We start from the raw sequence: 22,933 nt of genomic DNA on the forward strand, positions 1-22,933 counted from the left end.
TCCTAAGATTAAATCAATACACTGGATTTTTACTGATTGAGTAATCTACGATAAGATGTACTTACTCATCTAGTGTGATGTCATATCCAGAACTTTGACCAAGTAAATAAGATCAGATGTATTTTGTTACATTGGACTGGACCGATATTGATTATTGACAAGATAAGTAAGTATCGTTATTATCTAATCTAATCATATCACAACGTTGACCATAAGTCAATTCAATCTTAATTCTGAGTGATTCATATTCTGCAATTGTATTATTCAAGTCTTTTGATTTGTTCGCTACCAGCTTACCTTACGGACTAGCTTATACTTACATATTGAATATTTGGTAGTATAATTGAGTGGGAGTGTTTATCATAGATATGAAATCTATAGTTTCTATGTTAAGAAGTGAAATGATGATTTCTTTATAGCTTGGCTCAAGTGTTAAATGATAGAGTACTCATTTTAGTAATTCAATTTATGGAAATATCATTTACAAGGAACTTAGTGGGAGTTAAAGATAAAATAATAATGAGGGGTAAAATGGTAATTTGCACCCGTCTCATTAATAGATCATCTATAGATGATTGAATGACGGTTATGGTTATAACAATGGATAACGTATTTACATTTGGTGTAAAACGTTCTATGAATTCAATAGTGCAATTCTAAGTCTATAGTGGAGTCACGAAGAATTAATAAAGTAGTGAGATTATTTGTTATAAATAAACTCACGGTAACTTATTGGAGTTTGAGTTCATGGATCCATGGTCCCCATATCATCTCTTATCAAAATGAACCTAGTAGTCTTGAATAATTAATTTAATTATTAATTATAATAATATCACATTGACTAGGTCAATGAAAATAAATAATGTTAAATTATTTATTGATATTTTGTGAGAAAAGAAATAGAAGAAAATTTGAGATTTTTATTGCAAAGTCTCAAAAAGAGAGTATTATAGCTAATTGGGACAATTTTGTTAATATTGATAAATTGGTATTAATATTAATAAAATGAATTAAATAAATGTCAAAATTATAATTGGTTAATTTTGACAAGTATTTGATTCATTATAATTATTAAATAATTAAACAAAATAGGTAACTAAAACATATTTTATGTCCTAGCTAATTGCCTGCAAGTGTTATAGAATACATTAGGTAAACTCAATGGCTTATATAAATGGGATCATGCGTATAGACTTATATAAATGAGATCCTACAATTGGCTTCAGAGCCAAATGTTGCTAGTTTATATGTTTATATACATATATGTGATTTTTTTTTTGACATGTTAGATATGTTAATTGGATGGTAGCATAAATGTTTGCATGTTTAAATTTTATGTATGTGTGATGCTAAAATAATATTATTCATGATTTTTGTATGTTTATGATTGTTTATGTGTGTTTTATTTTCTTGTATAAAACCCATAAACTCTTTACATAAAATCAAAATTTGAAAATTGAACAAAAAAATAATTTTTTGGGGATTTTTTTCATTCCGCCTACAAAATATGTATATATGAATATATGTTTAAGTATTATTACTATTTTTTTAATGTTATATATATATATTATTATATAACATAAGTTTTTAACGTATAAGACTAAAAATAAAAATAAAAACAATAAATAATAAAAAAAAAAGAAGGTGCTGCGGCACAATTTTTTGTAGGAAACTATATTTATATGTATATATATATATATTTGGTAACATATTTATATATATAGAGGGCAATTAAAAAAAATATTTTATTTTGGATTTGTATCTTTAATTTCTTAATAAATGGTATATTTTTGTGCAAGTAAATATATTTTTGATAATTTTTTTTCTAAAAAGAGAAGATATATTTTTTTTTCAAATAGAAACAATTGAACTAATTTTTATTTGATTAATTTTTTTAAGATTGATTGAATTAAAATTAATTGTGATTAATTAATTGATTTCATGAAATCGATTGATTAATTTTTTTAGCTATTCATTTATTTTGCTAATAAATGTTGTTATACCCAGATTTCGAGCCATAGTAAATATGACATCGAAAGCTGAATTCGCAATATATGGTCTCGTGAGGTTTAGAGTATGCTCTAGGATTGTAAACCGAGCCTGCAAAGTACGATACATGACCTCGGGTATGATGACCTCGAAATGATCTCGATCTCGAAAGGTAGCTCTGAGAGCACCCTCATCTTCAGGAATGACTTCGGAGCAGGGGTCTTGAGCTCGACGTACTATCTCGAAGGCCACGTGATCTCGGGAGATGTCATTGGCTCGGGAGATGATGGGAAACCTGGGAGGCAAGAGCCTTAGAGATACGCGATTGCCACCTTGAATATCAACAAGTATTATAAACAAGAGATGTAATCTTCATTTATTGATGTAAATCCCCAAGAATTGTGGGATATTATTTAGTCAATTATACGCCCCCTGATCTTCAGAGGACGTTTCCTTTTATATCTGATTATAGGCATTTAAAGCCATTTATTTTATTCACAAACGAGTAACTATCCAAAATATGTGGGATAGTATTCTGCAGCCTTCTCTATAAAAAGAGAGGCCATGCACCATTGTAAAGACCGAAAATCTGATCCTTGAGAGAAAACTCTGGAGAATTCATGCTAAAGAATTTTTCAGAGATAATCTTAAGATTAATAACAGAGACTCGTGGACTAGGCAGATTTAACTGCTGAACCACGTAAAAAACCGTGTGTTTGATTTGTTTGTTTCGTTTGGCCATTGTCATTCATTGTTTTTGTGATCTTCTTTTATCTGTTGACGAAAAACGGCGTCAACAGTTTGGTGCTTTCATTGAGAGCCTTAAGCATTCATCCCTGAGAGAGTCATGGCCACAAACAATCAGAACACGCCTGAAGAAAATTACCCAAGATGTCCTGGAAAGCAACTAATGGAGAACCCGGATGTTGAAGAGAGGAGTGGGTCCACTGATTCTCGGGGACCACCTCCTCCACCAAGGGATGAGGACATGTACTACAATCCTGAACGTTATGTTCCTATTGTAGAACTGGAAAATCGGCAGTTGAAACAGTTGTTGGCAGAGGCCAACAAACGTAACGAGGAGTTGACTAGGATAGCCGCAGAGGCGCAGGTGGCTCAGCCCCCGCCTCCGCGCGAAAACCAAGTCCCTCCTCCAAGGGACGTGCATGCTCCTCCCCGGAGGCCCCGTGGACGTCCACGAAAAGATGCTGCCACAAGGAGGCCGACTCAACCTCCGGCACCAGCAGAACCATCTGCTCCTCCTAGGCCCCAGAGGAGTACCCGAGCTCGGGTCCCGCCTAATCCACCTGTGGAAGTGCCTGCAGGAACTGAGAATCACCGAACCCCTGCAGAGGCTCGGACTCAGGTTCCTGGAAGTGCACCAAACGCAACTGACCCATCTCGGGCAAATTCTGGACCCTCTAGGCCTAGGCAAGGACGGCAGCCACCGTCGCCTATACAGTTCCCTCCTTCACCCATAAGATTTCCTTCACCTCCCCGTAGAAACGCTCAACCTGTTCGAGATCAGGATCAAGGGCGTACAGTGGAAAGACAAGGAAACAGGGAGACGTTCCAGGAACGGAGAGGCGCACCATCTGAAAGAAATCAGACGTCTCGGTCTCGCACTGCGGAGATGAGGCGACGTAGGAAGGATACGTCACGAAATGGCCGATCGATGAGTTTCACCAGTGATGAGTCCAGAGAAACCAGGTCCGTCAGTAAACACGATCGAGGTCGTAAAAATACTGGAAGCCGCAAGAATCGTCCCGACCTGCGAAATCATTTGAATCAGAGTAGAGGGAAGGGAGATCAAACTGATCTGGACCTAAGGGACCGCTTGAATAGGCGTAGAGATCCCTCACGGAGACGCGAGCCTGGAATCACGATTAATGACAGTCAATTCCAGACCAAACCTCCTACCGACCCTGTTCAAGAAAGGATCGAACAGCTCGAAAAGGCCTTTAGGCAATTGAAGAATGAGCGAGGAAATGGTCGATATGAGGACTCTGATGAGGAGCTCAAACCGTTTGCTCCCAATATTTCCAATACCCAATTTCCTCAAGGGTTCCGGATTCCTCATGTCCCAGCATTTGAAGGAAAGACCGACCCATGAAGTCATCTGAGCACGTTCAACACCATCATGAGGGCTAGTAACGTGGGCTACGAGCTCAGGTGCATGCTGTTTCCTACATCACTTTCGGGGCCTGCTAAAAGTTGGTTTGAAAAGTACAAGAGGCACTCAATAGCCTCATGGGAGCAGTTGTCTAGAGACTTTAAGAAGCAGTTCCGAGCTATGGTGGGAGTCAGGCCAGAGGCGTCCACTTTGACTAACGTCCGGCAACAGCCAGGCGAAACATTAAAGAGCTACCTAACAAGATTTAATCTGGAGGTCGCCCGAGCTCGGGACGTGGATGACAGTGGACACTTGATGGCTATCCAGGCTGGTGTTTTGCCTGGAAGCGCACTTTGGGATGACATGCAAGGGAAACCGGTAAGGTCAATAACCGAGTTCAACAAACGAGCGCAGAGATTTGTCAATGTAGAAGAAGCGAGGTCAACGCTCAAAACGACCTCGCAGACAGAAACTACAACGATAAACGTCAACTCCGCCTCAACCTCGGCTGACCCAGCAGTTCCACAGCCTACCTCGGAGAATCCCTCCAAAAGGAAAAAGAATGAAGGAAATAACCCCGAGGCTGAGGGTGGTAAGAAGAAGAGAGGAGATAGATATTTCTTCGTGTATAAGGTGCACACCGAGCTCAACGAGTCCCGGGAAAACATATACCTGGCTAATGAAAACCAGGTCCCCTTCAGACGTCCGGACCCAATGAGAAACCAAAAATCCAAGAGGGATTCAAGTAAGTACTGCCGGTTCCACAGGGACACCAGACACACAACTGATGAGTGCCGACAGCTGAAGGACGAGATCGAAGGGTTGATCTCGAGAGGTTATTTCCGGCAATATGTCAAAAACCAGGGCACTGGACAAACTACTGCAGGCCAAAGAGTAGCCGCGCCTTCGACGGCACAAAATAATAACTCCCGATCTCGGGAAGAAGACAGGCCCCTGCCGATAGATGGAGAGGACGTGATAACCATCTCGGGGGGACCTCATCTCGCAGGAGGGGGCAGAAATGCCCAAAAGAGATATGTTAACGAGCTGAAGACAGGGGACGAGTCTCCTTATGAACCCGAACCTAGGGCACCAAAAAGACAAAGGATTGAAACACAACCTATAACCTTCACCGAGGAAGACGCCTCCCATGTCCAGTTCCCTCATCACGATCCACTGGTCATTACTCTTCAGCTTGCCAACAAAAGAGTGCGCCGAGTTCTCATAGATAATGGGAGCTCAGTCAACATTCTTTATAAGGCAACACTAGAGAAAATGGGACTCTCCCTTCGCGACCTGAAGGCTTGTGCAACTACTCTGTACGGCTTTTCAGGAGAAGGAACTGCCTGTATGGGGTCCATCGAACTCCCTGTGACCTTGGGAGACTATCCAGTCTCGGTGACCAAGATAATGGAGTTCGTGGTAGTAGATTTACCATCTGCCTACAATGTACTGCTCGAGAGACCCGCCCTGGTCGGGCTGGGGGCAGTTTCATCTATAAGGCATCTAGCCCTTAAGTTTCCAACTCCAAGCGGGGTTGGAACATTAAAAGGGGATCAATTGGCAGGGAGGGGGTGCTATAGCATCTCTTTGAGAGGAAAGAAACAAGCGAGCGCCCAAGCACTCGTTATCATACAGAATAAAGACGGAACAATTTTAGAAATTGACGAGGAGATCGATCCAAGGATTGAGGAGAAAGTTGACCTCGAACCATTGGAAGAGCTCGAAGAGGTTCAGCTCGAGGAAACAGATCCCTCGAAGAAGGTGAAGGTTGGAAAACACCTCCAAGACGAGGCAAAATAGCAATTAATTTGCTTTCTCAAGAAAAACCAGGATGTCTTCGCATGGTCACACTCAGACATGGTGGGGATAAGCCCGAATGTAGCAAGCCACGCATTGAATATAGACAAAAGCTTTCCACCGAAGCAACAAAAGCGAAGACAGCTGGATGAAGACAGAAAGAAAGCATTAAAGGAGGAAGTTGACAGATTAAAAGCAAATCATTTCATTAGGGATGCCTTTTACCCTGACTGGGTAGCCAATCCAGTGTTGGTCCCAAAGCCCAATGGGACGTGGAGAACCTGTATTGACTACTCGGACCTCAACAAGGCTTGCCCAAAAGATTGTTTTCCGCTGCCAAGGATTGACCAGCTCGTGGACGCCACGGCAGGGCATGGCTTGATGTCATTCATGGATGCCTATTCTGGATATAACCAGATTCCCATGCATGCCCCTGACCAAGAGCATACGAGCTTTATCACAGATAAAGGGCTCTATTGCTATAATGTCATGCCATTCGGACTCAAGAATGTCGGAGCCACGTACCAACGGCTCGTTAACATGATGTTTTCAGAGCAAATAGGGAACAACATGGAAGTTTATGTTGACGACATTCTTGTCAAGTCTCAACTTAACAAGAACCATGTTGATGACCTCGAAGAATGTTTTGGCGTGCTCAGGAAATATAACATGAAGTTAAATCCTCAGAAGTGTACTTTCGGGGTTTCTTCAGGAAAATTTCTGGGATTTATTGTAAACTCTCGTGGGATCGAGGCTAACCCCGACAAGATCAAGGCCCTGATCGATATGCCGTCACCTCGGAAGCACAAAGACGTTCAAAGCTTGACTGGCAGGATGGCAGCTCTAAGTAGGTTCATCTCGAAGTCAACGGATCGTGGTCTCCCATTCTTCAACTTATTGAAAGGAAGCAAAAAGTTCGAATGGACGGATGAGTGCGAGCTGGCCTTTCAGGAGCTCAAAAAGCACTTAGCCGAACCGCCCATCCTATCGAAACCTGAGACGGGAGAAGTATTGTTTCTATACTTCTCAACTACCGAACACGCGATAAGCGCGGTGCTCGTTCGAGAAGAAGAGAAAGTGCAGAAACCTGTCTACTATATCAGTAAAAGGTTACTGGGGGCAGAGTCAAGGTATCCACTGATGGAGAAACTCGCCCTCAGCCTAATCCACTCATCTCGCAAGCTTCGCTCCTACTTTCAGGCACATCCTATCCATGTACTGACAGATCAACCACTAAGGCAAGTCCTATCTAAACCAGAGGCGTTTGGTCGACTCCTTAAATGGGCTGTTGAGCTCGGACAGTTCGAGATCATCTACCATCCAAGAACGACCATTAAGGCACAAGCATTGGCAGATTTTATAGTGGAATGCACCGGTGTAATGCCCCAAATTCCCTAATAAGGTTTAGGACCTTGATTAGGAGGCCGGGAGGGCCATAATTGCTTTATCATGCTATTTAATGATATTATGCATGTTTAGGTGTATTAAATATGCATGTGAACCCATTTGTGATTAATTGGGTGATTTTTATATTTTGGCCATTTCAGGCATTTTTGGCATATATGTGAAATGGGCGTGGTGCTTTGTTATTATCTGGTTATGCCAGGGTTACCCAGCACAAGACGATCCTAGGAGGTAAGCTAGTGGGAAAGTCACAACGGGATTTAAGCTTGACTTGGAGTAAGTCAAGGGGTATTTAGAGCATTACCGGGTTATTGGGTAATGGGAATTAACATTTGGTGATAAATTGGGAGTTAGTAAGACCAGGGGGGAATTCTGGAAGTTTTGACTATAATGTCCCCGGGGGTGTTTTTGGGACCCCGAGCATTAGGTTTTATTGGAAGCTACTTAAGCTTGAAGTAACCTTTTAAGAAAATAAAAAGAACGTTCTGTACGTTCTCTCTCCCAAAAGTTCCCTTTTCGTTCCCGATTGCGTTTTCGAGGATAACTTGAGTTCTAGGACTCGGAATCAAGCGAGGATCGAGGCATAGCAATCCTAAGGAAGATTAGAAGCTTATTAGCCAGAGGATTTAGTTGGAAACAACTCAATCAGAGGTAATTCAAGTTTAAGTTTTAAGTTTTTTAAAAGTTTTTAAGCTGGAATTGGACTTTGTGAATCGTTGAGTTTTTAGGTTGTTTGAACCTCGGGTTTTGGTGGTTTTTGTAACGTCCCTAAGGTAGGGTACGTCTGCCACATACTCGTAATTCTAGGGTTTACGAGTATGTAAGGCACTTGACCAAAAGAATTAAATAAAATGATACGAAGAAATACAGAAAAATTTAAAACTTTTATATAAACTTATTAGAAGAAATTATTACACGTATGAATACTTTAAATTTAAGGCAGCCATATGAAAACTCTAAACCATTATTGCATTGCTACTGAGTCCGTGCTCCACAAGTTGCTCAACAGCTAAAGCCACACCTGGAAAAATGTTGGAAAATAACATAATGAGCTAACACTCAGTAAGCAAATCTCATGCATACACATACACATGAATGTCATGAGTTTGTAGTGCACATATACTAATATGCTGACTTATATACTTATGCATTTCATTTATTGCTCATGCACTTTCAAACTTTACTTTTATGCTCTTTCTTTTAGTTTCACATTTTTATGGGCCCAATATCACTTGTGCACACTGTTTGATTCGGCAAATGCCTGCAGGGCTTATAACAGATATCATATAGAATCCCATGGGTTCTCCTCCGGCTAGCCATCATCTCAGCTAGGCTCATCATAACACTCATTTCATCGTTGCCATAGCTGCCATACTTATTACACATATGGAGGAGAAAGACGGGAACATGGCAAACATATCTGAATGGTCAACTCTGACCTAGCCCACACTAGTGGACGGCCACTATAAGCCTTAATAGACCTCCGTCTTCTTTACTGAACTTACTTGATTGCTTCATCGAAACAGTGGCACCCTTTTTTAACATCTTATTATCACTTTGCTTAAGCCTTGTATCATTAAAATATTTAACTTTACATAAAACTTTTCAAGACATTTCATAACTTTTCTCATATTCATATGCATGGTCTTATATCACATAATAATGTATCACATAACTGTACATGCCATGCATACATGCTGATGCTGAAATGTCAATGTTCATGTTCATGATTCATGTTGATGGTATTCAATCAAGGCATTGTATCACATCTCATATAACTCAAAACATCTTTAGTCATAATACATGAAGCTTTGGGTTGGTGGCGTTGTTATACCTTAACGTAGAGCTATGGCTCAGGTCTAAGGTTTCCAGCCTAAAAACTTAAACGCTTCATATATCATAACATATAACAAATCATGAACATAGAGTAATCCACATATCCATCAACATAAGAACACATACTTGCACATAATTCATATCATTCTTAACCAAGTAAGACATCTTTCACATATCACAGAATTCATCAATTACATATCACACAACACCCTTATGGTGTTCATATAACCATTCTTCACATACTTATCATATGCATCATCATCATACCATACTTAACTCATCAGATGTACACAATCAATGTAGTCATGCATCTTACACTTAAGCACAAAAGGTGAGATTTACTTACCTTAGGTCCTTAGCTTATTTTAAAACGGCTCACCAAGAGTCAATCAATTAAATCCATACAAATCCTATTCAAGACACATAATTTATTAAATTCTATCAAATCCATAAATATACACTATTGATAGTGTATATTAACAATACCAGAAACTATATAAATGATAATAATAATTATTATCAACGTAATGCAAATCACTCTTCATATAAAACCATACTTTAAACCTTGCTCATAAGATAATGTACTCTTATGATAATAATAATAATAATAATAATAATAATAATAATAATTATCGTCTATAAATAAACTTATTTCAATATTCATAACAAAATACTTCAATAACAATACGTATATGAATGTATATATTCCAATAGTCATTTTATAAAAGAAATCATATTTTTAACATAAAATTGTAATAATCAGTATAATGATAATAATATAAATATAAATATTTATATTATTATTAATTAGTCATAATATCAATTCCAGTGATATAATAAATATACTTTATCCAAAATTCACTGGTCTTACAAATATCAATAACTGTAAGAAACTAATATTGATATTATTTTAATATTCAAATATTAACAAAATATTAATATATAAGAATAATTGTTAAATAACATGTTTACTATAAATCACACTTTTTATATATATATATGTATGAAACTATATTCTTGATTTACTTAACAAAATAATAACAATAATAATTAAAATTACTTAATCATAATAATTTCCATATTAATATAAAATCAATTAAATATGTATTTTTATACTTTATTTAATATCTAATATTTTCTAGAAAATTGGACAGCACAACGGCTATAAAGTGGACAATTCCAAAAAATCAAAACCTGTATCAAAAATATATATAATTCCAGACAGCCAGTATAATTACAGAAAAATATTCCATATATCAATAATATATAATTATATACTATAAATACACATAATAACAATCACTCTAATCAATCACAATTAAATCACAATATATAGGTCAAAGAAATTATACCAAAATGATCGGGTTCCACAACAAGTCAAACGATGATTTTCTGAGACTCAAAACGTACTTCAAAACCCCGAACACTAAGTTTTGACCGTCGGTCTACGGTGGATCGCGGTGGCTCATGGTGGGCCCACCACCCAACTATGGTAGATGTAGGAACAAGTTATTGGGTTTTGAAGCCCACAACACGAGGAGCACGATGGTGGTGACGGATCGGCAAACGGATGCCCGAGGTGGCCGAATCGCAACTTTGAAGTCGCGGGGTGGCCGAACTTAAATCGAGTGGTTGAGGCGTTTAATCGGCGAGTGAGCTCTAGATTCCCGCGTAGGGTCGATAGTTCGGAGGCCTCTGAATCCAACGGTCCGGCGCGTGGCTAAAAATGGTGGCCGGAAAGTACTCCTGCGTCGTCGGCAACAGTAATACGCAGAGGAGAGAGAGAGAGAGGTTTTCTGAGGAGAGAGAGAGAGAGAGGTTTTCTGAGGAGAGAGAGAGAGACTCGGGTAAAAAAAGAAAGGCTGAAGCCTTTTCTTTTTCTTTTTTTTTTTTTTTAAAATTACACTTGGACCCAAAATATTAAAATTCTTTTCAAATAAGCCCTTTAGCAAAACTTTCTTAATTTTATAAAAATCCCCAATTAAAATTATATGACATTTGGGTCCAATACTTGACTACTCAAGTTTCTCTCTCTTTAATCTCATTAAAAACATAAAATCATATTTTAAACACTATTTTTCCATTACTATTTCTTAAATTTGTAAACTTGTACATTTTATGTATTAAAACTCTGATTTATAATAAAAATGTTGGATATTACAGTTTTGGACCATTGGGGTGTTTGGGAACTTTGATTTGATGATTTGGGAATGTTTAGACATGTTTTTGGGAGGTTTTAAAAGGTTAAAACGAAGGAAAAATGGCTGCCCCGAAGTTGGGCCGCGGCCCTGTTCTTGGGCGCCGCGGCCCTTGCTCGATGAAGCAGGTGCCTTCTCTGTCTTGCTGGGCGCCGCAGCCCTTGGGTTGGGCGCCGCGGCGCTTGCTTCTGGTAGTGCTGGGGGCCGCGGCTCAGGCAGGCTTTTGAGCCCGTTTGGGTATTTTGACCCCGGAAACATGGTTTTGGGCCTCGGGATCATTCCTACTACCCGGATTAGTGAGGATTGATGTCTTGGAGGCTAAGTTTTAGTTCAAGGGTTGGTTTTAGAACTTGAACTCATTGGATCACCATTTGTGGTTGTGACTAGGTTACCACTAGAGGCTTGGATCAGGATCGTGCTTGTGGCTCACTTGTTGGTAACCTGTGCTTAGACCTAAGGTAAGAAAATTGCACCCCATATGTGACATGCATGGTTATGATTGATGCATGTTGAATGTTTAAATGTAAACATTGATAGCATAATGAATGCTTGGCAATCTTGCCCATTTGCATATGATTATTGTTGAGGCATGCTGGATGGTTAAGTGTGATGCATGTGATGCACGAGAAACATGTGATTAGGGCATGCCATGAATGATGAATATGAGATTGGTCAGAGCTTGAGTCTCTGTGTTTGTGCATGATCATTATTATGCTCGCAACTGTTAAGTAAGCATGTTGAATGCCCTATTCTTGGATAATTGGCATATGATACACATTGATAGCATTACTTACTTGTGCATGGTACTGACTAATTAGTCAGATTTGGCAAAGGTGCTGGTATCAACTGTGAAGCTGTGACTCATTAGTCAGGTTCGGCAGTGGTACTGGGCACTGGTCACACAGGGCTGACTCATTAGTCAGAATTGGCAAAGGTGTTAGTATCAGCTGTGAAGCCGTGACTCATTAGTCAGGTTCGGCAGTGGTACTGGGCACTGGTCACGTTGTGCTAACTCACTAGTCATGACAACCCTAGTGTGTAGTGCAAGCTTTGTCGATTGGATCTAATCGACCCTCTGCATTGAATGACTCAAAGAGCATTAATGCAGGACCGACCTCAAGTTCGATGAATATAAACAAGCATTTATCTAGCCGAAGGCTAGTCATCTAGAACCATTGCAGGAAATGGGCACCGGGCCCCTAGTGACTTGGTTGTCAGTCACTCAGTGTGGTTTACCAGAACCTCAAAGTGATATTCACTCATTTGATCAGAGCTATGAGCTCTGTATGATCATTTTGATCATCATATGCATGGCTTGGGCACCGAGGCCCCAGTGACTTGCTTGTTGGTCACTCAGCATGGTTTACCAGAACCTATCGAAGGTTAGAGGCTTACCCAACAGCCAGCCTTCCACTTGAGTTAGTGACGCGCTTGTCGGTCACTCAGTATGGCTTACCAGAACCTCTAGTGTTACGACACTCATCTGATTAGGATTGACTTGATAGTCCTCCAATCAGAAGGCCAGGATTTCTTATCCTGGATACCCCAGCATCTGTTTGAATACATTTGCATGCTGAATAGAGCTACGAATGCTAGGCATGCCGGATATGATTTGAAATCATGATATGACTGCTTATGAGCATATGAGTTTTCTTGCTGGGCTTCGGCTCACGGGTGCTTTGTGGTGCAGGTAAAGGAAAAAGGAAAGCTGGACCATCTTTGAGTTGGAGAGCTTAGGTGATGACGTGTACATATGCAGCTGCTCGACCAATACTTGGGCGAGGTTTGAAAGTGGAACTAGGGCTGAACCCTGTTTTGCCGCCTAGATCGGCTTGATGTAAATAACCTTTTGTAATAAACTCTGAAATTATATTTTTGGGATCCCAATGTATACAGTAAACGTTCTAGTGAAACGTTATACCTTAACCAAAGTTTTTAACCCCTAAACCGCTAATCATACTTAGTTACACATTTATGGCCAAATGACTCGGTTAGCGAGTTTAGCACTGTTTGCAATGTGCACTGTAGCGGTCCCTGGAGTTGGGGCGTTACAACCGGTATAGCCGACGACGAGGTAACAACCACGGCCCACGAGCTGTGGAAACTTTACGTCGATGGTTCGTCAAATGAAAATGGAGCGGGGGCAGAAGTTATTCTGATCACTCCTGCAGGGAGCAAATTTCACTCTGCTTTAAGGTTTGGCTTTAAAGCATCTAACAATGAAGCTGAGTACGAGGCTTTGCTCGTGGGACTGCGAATAGCAAAAGAGCTCAAGGCCAAAGCTATACATTGCTACAGCGACTCCCAGATCGTGGTTAATCAAATCTTGGGAGAATATCAGGCTCGTGGCACAAGAATGGCAGCTTATCTGGAGAAGGCAAAATCCGCATTAGAGTATTTCGAATTATACGCGATCGAACAGGTTCCCCGAGAACAAAACTCAAATGCAGATGCCTTAGCTCGGCTCGCTACTTCTGCCGAAAATGAAGAGTTGAATGTTGTACCTGTAGAACACCTATCAGCACCCAGCATTAACGAGCCAGAAGATGTGTGTATGATCGAGACAGAGCCAACCTGGATGAGCCCGATAGTTGATTATCTCGAAAATGGAACTCTCCCAAAAGATCGAAATCAGGCTCGAAAGTTGATGTATCAACTACCTCGTTACACCATTCTAGATGGAAAGCTATACAGAAGAGGGTATTCCATGCCGTTACTTAGATGTGTAACTCCTCCCGAAGCTAAGAAGATCATTGAAGAAATCCATGAAGGGTTTTGCGGAGACCATACCGGGGGGCATAGCCTGTCCAAGAAAATCATTCGCCAAGGATAATCTGGCCAACCATTAAAACAGACTCTTTCAAGTACGTGAAAAAGTGCGACAAATGCCAGAGATTCGCCACAATACCCCGAGCTCCACCTTCCGAATTGACCATGTTGACATCCCCATGGCCTTTCGCGGTATGGGGCATCGACCTCATAGGCTCACTCCCAACTGGCAAAGGCGGAGTAAAATATGCTGTGGTCGTCGTTGATTACTTCACAAAATGGACAGAGGTTGAACCATTGGCGACCATAACTTCGAAAAAGATCTTTGATTTCGTGGTAAAGAACATCGTATGCCGATATGGAGTACCAAGAAAGATTGTATCTGATAACGAAACCCAGTTCGATTGCGACTTATTCACCAACTTTTGTGACAAGAACGATATAATAAAGAGTTTTTCATCAGTGGCTCACCCTCAAGCGAATGGTCAGGTCGAAGCCGTTAACAAAACCCTCAAGAGTTCTCTAAAGAAAAAGTTGGAGGAGGCAAAGGGACGATGGCCCGAGGAATTTCCTCAAGTCCTTTGGGGATATAGAACTACAGCCCGGACATCAACGGGACATACCCCGTTCTCTTTAGCATACGGCTGCGAGGCAATGTTGCCCATCGAGGTCGAAATCCCAACGATTCGAACTCAAATTTATGATCAAGATTCAAATCACACTCAGCTCGAAGAAACCCTAGACTTGATCGAAGAAAAAAGAGAAGAGGCTCAGCTGAGAAATGCTGCTTACCAGCAACGAACCACAAGATATTTCAATAAAAGGGTTCGAGATCGAAAGTTCGGAGTAGGAGATTTGATATTAAGACGCGTATTCTTAGCAACTCGAGATCCAGCAGCTGGAGTGCTCGGGCCGAATTGGGAAGGACCATACCAAATAGAGTCAGTCATCCGACCTGGCGTATACAAACTTGCGAGATTAGATGGGAGCTTGATACCGCGAGCATGGAATGGAGAACACCTTAGACCTTACTATCAATAGCGTAGGAAAAGTGTTGCCTGTAACCATGATTTTCTATCTGTATTAGTTTGTTTTGAATTTCATCAAATAAAAGGTCTACTTTGTTTCTCATGTAATTTATTTTTATTTTTGCAATCTCTCTTAATTTAATAACCTATGGTCACACTCATAGGATATTAAGGGGGCATCATTGGTATACATACCACCAGCTTAAAAAATAAAAAATATATATAAAGTATTTGGATGTAACCAAATACGCGATCTTAGATAGTTCGGACATAACCGAATTATAAAAAACATAAATTATTTGGATATAACCAAATACGCAAGCTTAGATAGTTCGGATATTACCGAACCATTAAAAACCTAAAATATTTGGAGTTAACCAGATGTGCGAACACAACAGGTTTGGAACAAACCAGCCAAATTATCGATCGATGATAAATAGGAGCCTAAACCTATTACGAAATAAGTCGAGATCGAGGCTGGAATATCTTAAAGAAAAATAGTTTCGAACTCACAACCTCGGAGCCAAAATACTGAGGATGAGGAAAAGTGACTAAAAAGATATAACCAGATCATTCATATTACATACCATATAAGTACTTTTCAGTTCACGGTTAAAGTAATATCCGACCTTGATAAATAACGAGGTCGGAAGCGGATAATTCGAATAAACTATGCATAAGTGCATCGAATTTCGAGCCTAAGTCCAAACTATGTTTGTATGAATAAATAAACATAGATAGTTCATCAATATAAAATATGCAAAATATTTCGAGCCAAGAAATGTAAAGCATATAAAAGAATAGTAAAGGAAATTGTATCAGCCCTGTGGGCATAAATTAAAACAATTACAGAAATAAGGGGACGCAGCCCCGATAACTGATCTCCCCGAGGCCAGATTCAAGGAAGAGGAGTCTCCTTGGCCTTCTCAGCATCAGTAACACTGGACCCACCAGGATGAATAGCATGACTATCCTCCTGAGCTTCCACCGAAACTGTGCCCGGAGCAGCATTCTCTCTCTCGAGCTGCTCAGCCTTTTCCTTCTCGAGCTGTTCGGCCTCTTCCTCCTCGAGTCGAGCGTTCCATCGCTTGAGAAACGGCGCCTCGTGGGGACCCAAGAAGCTGGTGTCCAGCTCTTCATTATAAGCCCACATCCGGTACATGGCTGAGTCGACCGCCTTTTCCTTCTTTTCTTTGTACTCGGCAGTAAGGCGAGCTTTGACATCTTCTATGAGGTCGAAGGTGGCGGTCTTGTCCTCCTCGAGCTTCTTATTGGTCTCCCGAAGCTGGGTGTTATCTTTCTTTTGCTCCTCGAGTTCAGCCTTCAGCTTTCCGAGCTCCTTGGCCATATCCTCACGCTCCTTAACCACTGCCTCGAGCTTAGCATTCGTCGCCTTCAGATCGTGGTTCGCTCTAAGGTGGAGGTCCTTTGCCTCTTGGGCATGAGTCCTGCTCGAATGGATCTCGTTATTAAGCTCGTAGTTGAGCTGGGCCGTGAAGGCAAGAGCCTGAAAAAAGGAAGAAACCACCGTTAGCCTCAAGACAGCATGGATATAAGCAAAAGAAATATTGAAAAATACTTACTGCAGCGGTGTGCTCGATACTCTTCTCGTAGAGAACAGTGCGGTCTCGGGTGCCAGTTAAGCACTGCCACTGGGGAGCCTCGAAACTGCCATAGCTCTGGCCGATCCGGGACATGACATCCGAAATCAGCGTAGATCCATGAGGTCCGACAGCGTTATCCACCACATATGAGTCCATATGGGTGGAGATGGTTAGCTTCTGAGCTCGAGAAGCAGAAGGTCTCTTGGCGAGATGAGAAAAAGATGTTTGACCCACCACGGGAGGTTGGGACTCAACCACGGCAGGGGCACCAGCCAGCGAGGCCGGTGCCACCGCAGAGACGACGGCCTGCGAGGATGGCATCGTCGTGGGGGCGCTGATCTGGCCAGTCGACGCAGCAGCAGAGCTCGAAGCCGGCGGGGCAGGAGGTGTTCTCTTAGATCTCTTGGAGCCTTTGCCCGGCTGGCTGGTCTTCTGTGACCCTGCCCTGGGGCGTTTGCTCCTCTTGGCACCCGCATTGTCAATAAGGGTGTCGAGGTCGGAGTCCATCTCGCCTGCACAAGTCACAAAACAGTGAATCAGTAAAAGAGGTGTACAAGTTACTTCAGTATCACAGATGTATAGAGTGATGGTAGGAAAAACCTAACTGGAACTTTCCCCCGAGCTCGAGCTTGGGGACCATGAAATTCCCCCATCTTCAGAAGAGGCGGGGGAGTGCCTTCCCTATAAGTTGGTGATAACCTCGAGAGGTCCCTATAATCATTGGTCCCATACTGCACATCTATCCCATTCCACACCTCGTCCGTGGTGTACATAGTGTCGTATTTCCCGAGCCCACTATCAAACCTATGGACACAGTCGTCTACCCAACTCCATATGTAGAAGTGGTATCTATCTTGTGGGCACGAGACTAACCTATTGGGCCTGTGTTTTAGCAAAGTGGGGGACCACATTCTCGAAGTAGGAAGGGTTTTACCTTCATCTGAGTCCGAGCTCGAGGCTTCGTCGTTGGCTTCATTCCCAGATCGCGGACTTCTCAAGCGAACTGGGAGAGATGCCCTCTTTTCTCTCCTCGGAGGAAGGGCGCTTGTGGGTTGTGGCACCTCCTCCCAACGTTCGTATTTTTTGTTAGACCAGTCAGAGGTTGACTGGCCTTCTCCCAACAACCCACAGGCTCGGAGCTTGCCCTCTTGAAGAAGATACGAGAGAGACCTCCTTCCATAAGGGAGTTGGAGCAAGGCCTCTCTGTGCTCCCTCATTGCCTTGGTGGGGGAGGGACGCTGAAAATTAGCTGAAAAGCGAAACACATTTCAGCTAAGCATGGTCTTAAGAGATAAAATTCCGAGCTCAAAAATAAAAGTAACGAGAGTACTTACGAATCCGCCTGAACGAACGATGTCGAGACGGGGACAGACCATCTGTCCAGAAAAAAGCCTTTTTGGAGTCAGGAGGGTGGTTTGGAAGATCCTCAAAGATCTTCGTCTCCTTGGGGTAGCTCGAAAGATAATAAAAACCATCTCCTCCCCGAGCTCGGGAGGGGTTGCTCTTCAAACAAAAGAGATATAAAATCTCTTGGGGTGAAGGTCCTGTCCACCCCAGCTCGTGGAACAAGGACCTCAGGGCAGACAACACCCTGTACGAATTAGTGTTGAGTTGGAATGGGGCCAACCCAACGAAATCAATGAAGTCTCTGAAAAAGGACTTCAAGGGCAACAGAGCTCCTGCCCTCATATGTTCCTGGCTCCAGGCCGCATATTTCACGCTGGCGTCGCGGCCCCCGGGGGCGGAGCAGCTCCGTTCATGACTAGCTGGAGCTCGACACTTTAGGGTGTCCAACGAACTAAGGCCATGGAGGGCCAAGATGTCAGTTATTTGGTCGGTGGTGGTAACCGAGCTCTGGTAGAGCTCGGCTTCAAACATCTCTCTCCTCGGCTGCAAAGACGAAGGTTCCGCCATTAAAGAAAATTGGAGTTCCCCTGGATGATATGCAACCGTGACTTTTAGCGCAGGGTCGAGGGGAATTGGCCTAGGTCCTGAGTTGGGCTCCGGATAGATGGCCTCCCGAAGGATTCTTCTCTTCTTTTCAATGACCTCGTCAATCTAACGTCGATAGTGGGCTCGAATGTCCTCTTGCTCGCACGCAAGATCGTATTCTTTTATCCGACGCTGATTCCGCGCGAACAATGATTCTGGGCTCGGAGATTTTGGCTCGTAAGGGATTGCTTGTAATGATCCTCACCGTCTTTCCAGATTCTGTGGCATCTAACGAGAAAGAAAAAATGGTGAGGGCCATGCATGCAAGAATCACGAGCTCGATGGGATGAGCTCGGAGATTTAAGAACAAGAAACTAAATATTGAGGCCCTTACTAGAGTCAGAGCGTGTGTTCCACGGGAAAGAAAAGGAGTGTGGAAGATTTTTTGAAAATCCCGAAATTCAAGGGAAAGAAAGGTGGCGGTTAACCAGAAAGGGTATTTTTGGGTTTCGTGCATTTGTCAAGGACAAGGGTTCTTACCCGAAAACTTAGTATACAAGAAACACGGCCTAAAATTTTCAAAACCCAAAAAGTTGAAACTTCGTTCAAACGTGAAAACTGGATATAAACCCGTGATGCAAAATCCAGCAGGGGAAATCTAGAAAGCGTGAAAGCCTATCGAAACAAAACTCCCTACCATATTATGCTAAGAACGTAAACTAGCATACACAGAAAGAACAGTATAAAAAAAAAATGGAAAACAAAAATGGCATACTTACACAGTGATGGTGGTTGCAGCGAAATCGTCGATTGGAGAAGAGGTTGCAAGAAAGAACTCACTGATTCGAACAGACCAGGATTTCTTTGTTTCCTGGGTCGAGAAAACATGCGCGGGACAAAAGCTTCTTAAGAAAGTCTCTGGTTTTCTGGTTGTTTTTCTTTTCTTGCTTACGATGAACAAACGTGAAGAAGAAGACGAAGAGAGGGGTCTTGTATATATAGGTGGGAAAATGGAATTAATCAAGAGCGTCGAATGGAATCCCCACTAGATCGAACGGATGGGGATTAATGACAAGAAAGCGCCGAAAAGTTGTCAGAAGGGCAATCGTGGGCCTGTTTCCAAGGTACTCAAGTACCTAAATTGAGCAATACCTGGCTGACGCGTGTCCATGTTCAAAGGTGTATGACGGTACGGTCCCCCAGAGAAAGTAGTTCAAAAGTTTCCTTCTCTTAGGATTCGAACAAATACTTTTGAGGGGGCAAGATGTTATACCCAGATTTCGAGCCATAGTAAATATGACCTCGAAAGCTGAATTCGCAATATATGGTCTCGTGAGGTTTAGAGTATGCTCTAGGATTGTAAACCGAGCCTGCAAAGTACGATACATGACCTCGGGTATGATGACCTCGAAATGATCTCGATCTCGAAAGGTAGCTCTGAGAGCACCCTCATCTTCAGGAATGACTTCGGAGCAGGGGTCTTGAGCTCGACGTACTATCTCGAAGGCCACGTGATCTCGGGAGATGTCATTGGCTCGGGAGATGATGGGAAACCTGGGAGGCAAGAGTCTTAGAGATACGCGATCGCCACCTTGAATATCAACAAGTATTATAAACAAGAGATGTAATCTTCATTTATTGATGTAAATCCCCAAGAATTGTGGGATATTATTTAGTCAGTTATACGCCCCCTGATCTTCAGGGGACGTTTCCTTTTATATCTGATTATAGGCATTTAAAGCCATTTTATTTTATTCACAAACGAGTAACTACCCAAAATATGTGGGATAGTATTCTGCAGCCTTCTCTATAAAAAGAGAGGCCATCCACCGTTGTAAAGACCGAAAATCTGATCCTTGAGAGAAAACTCTGGAGAATTCATGCTAAAGAATTTTTCAGAGATAATCTTAAGATTAATAACAGAGACTCGTGGACTAGGTAGATTTAACTGCTGAACCACGTAAAAAACCGTGTGTTTGATTTGTTTGTTTCGTTTGGCCATTGTCATTCATTGTTTTTGTGCTCTTCTTTTATCTGTTGACGAAAAACGGCGTCAACAAATGTGTACTGTCATATAGACTGTATGTTAGAAAAATTCAATTAATTAACATATCATGCATCATTATAATTTTCATTTTTGCAAATTTGTGTTTAGATGATGGACTTATAGTGATGACCCATTATTTTAGATAATGAGAAAAAGACAAATAAAATGAGTCATAATCTTAATAGGTTTTATTTCGGCCCAATTATATATGTAAAATTTAAATTTCTCTCTTGTGGGTAGTTCCACTATTGAAAACTCATTTATTTTGCATTACTTCAATGCATTTCTATTTATTTAAATTTTATTTGCAACTTTTTAGATATTTTTTATATTATAGTTCATATGAAATATGATTTTTTAAATTTGACATATAATACTTTGTATTTTAAAAAGTTCTTATATATTTTAATTAAATAAATATTCAAAATATATAGAATTATAAACCTAATATTTTGAGTTAAGTATATTTTAATTATTTTCTCTAGATATTTTAAATCTAAAAACAAATTATACATATATACATAATCAATAAAATAAAAAATTTAATTTAAATAAAATAATTTTTTCAAATAATCAAGGGTTTATACTTTTTTGGACCCTGTGTTTTTTTTCATTACCTGTTTGGACCCTGTGTTTTGACAAATTATTTTTTGGACCTTATGTTTTGTAAAATAGTTAAAATAGAACCCTAAACTCAATTTTGATGAAGAAAAAATTGAATATAACAACACAGTTTTTAAGCAGAATGATTTTATTTTTGTTCTGAATTGTTAGTTTGATAAATTATTTGTAATTTTAGTTGAAAAAACATTAACCAAAATTGGATTTAGGGTTCTATTTTAACCATTTTACAAAACTGAGGGTCTAAAAAGTAATTTGTCAAAACACAGAGTCTAAAAATGTAATAGGAAAAAACACAAGGTCCAAAAAAGTATAAACTCAATAATCAATTAATTATTGTAATAGTGTTAGTTTTAACTTTTAATTTTAACAACAAAAAAATTTACAATATCTCGTAAACCAAGAAATTTTGGTTTAATTTAATACACCCTTTTTAATTATAGGAGTTATTCACTTTTGCAGGGCTCAACATTTTATAATAACTATTTTAATCAGTTGAAGCTTTAGCATATTTGATTTAATTGTTACATTATTATTATTATTATTATTATTATTATTATTATATAGTATGCTAAAATAGTAATAGCAGAGCCTAAATATAAGGCTTTTTCTTTCCAAAACTGAAAACAGAGCCTCAATATAATAGCACCTCTTCCACTTTTGACTGTTGCACCTTATTTGATCCATAATAACAGCAAGACAGCAAATTAAAGAAGGGAGACTGCCTTTTAAGTATCTTGGTATTCCTATTACTGCCAAGAGCATTTTAGCTAGTGATTGTGATACTCTTATTGATAATTTGGTTACCAGGATTAAAAACTGAATTGGAAGCATTTATCTTTTGCTGCTTGTTTAGTTCTGATTAATTCTTTGCTGGTCTCTTTGCATTCTTATTGGGCTCAAATCATTATATTGCCTAAATAGGTTTTCCATAGAGTGAATGCTATTTGCAGGGCTTTCTTATGGAAATGGGTTTCAGACTATGATGGAGCTGGTAATGTGGCCTGGGAGGATGTCTGCAAGAGTAAAGCTCATGGGGGTTTGGGTATTAGGAATGTTGAGCTGTGGAATATTGCTGCAATAGGCAAGTATGCTTGGGCAGTGGCTAAGAATAAAGAGAGTCTTTGGGTTAAATGGGTCTATTCTGTCTATCTTAAAGATACATCTTGGTGGGATTATGAAGTTTCAGTTAATACAAGTTGGCAGTGGAGAAAAATTGTGGCAGTGAAGAATAAGCTGAAGAGTATCTTTACTTTTTAATCTTTCTGTGATTTTGAGTACAGTATCAACAAAGTTTATTGGAAGTTGAACTTGTGTGATTCTCCTGTGAAGTTATCCTGTACTGGTGTTCCTATGTATCCTGAGGATTATACTTTTCTTAATTTGTATTAGGAAATTTATTAAAGAAAAAAATAAAATATGAGAAACATAATTGCAACTAACTAAATATGAGAAACTTGATTAAGAGTAAAACTATAGCATAAACCAACATTTATACAAAAATATAGGAAACTAAACTAATAAAGTGAAAATTCTTAAAAAAAGCCATAAAATAATTTTCTTATGAAAAAAACCATATTTTTGCAAATTTT

The 22,933-nt window shown here is 40.4% G+C and overlaps 1 protein-coding gene and 1 long non-coding RNA gene across 2 annotated transcripts; both read right to left on the bottom strand.

Moving 5' to 3' along the window:
• Nucleotides 1-8,067: 8,067 nt before the first annotated feature.
• LOC133783822 (uncharacterized) lies at nt 8,068-10,952 on the bottom strand. Its single transcript, XR_009870974.1, has 3 exons — nt 10,495-10,952; nt 9,489-9,552; nt 8,068-8,327 (listed from the first exon to the last, which is right to left on the bottom strand). It is a non-coding gene; the product is annotated as an uncharacterized LOC133783822 (long non-coding RNA).
• Nucleotides 10,953-16,010: 5,058 nt separating this feature from the next.
• On the bottom strand, nt 16,011-17,102 carry LOC133783823 (uncharacterized). The gene is made up of 2 exons (XM_062223441.1): nt 16,721-17,102; nt 16,011-16,644 (listed from the first exon to the last, which is right to left on the bottom strand). Exons 1-2 carry the CDS (start codon nt 17,060-17,062, stop codon nt 16,036-16,038), a joined length of 951 nt encoding a protein of 316 aa, XP_062079425.1. The 5' UTR covers nt 17,063-17,102; the 3' UTR covers nt 16,011-16,035.
• Between the last annotated feature and the right edge of the window lie 5,831 nt (nt 17,103-22,933).

Source organism: Humulus lupulus, chromosome 6 (genome assembly GCF_963169125.1).
Source record: "Humulus lupulus chromosome 6, drHumLupu1.1, whole genome shotgun sequence".
Taxonomy (NCBI): domain Eukaryota; kingdom Viridiplantae; phylum Streptophyta; class Magnoliopsida; order Rosales; family Cannabaceae; genus Humulus; species Humulus lupulus.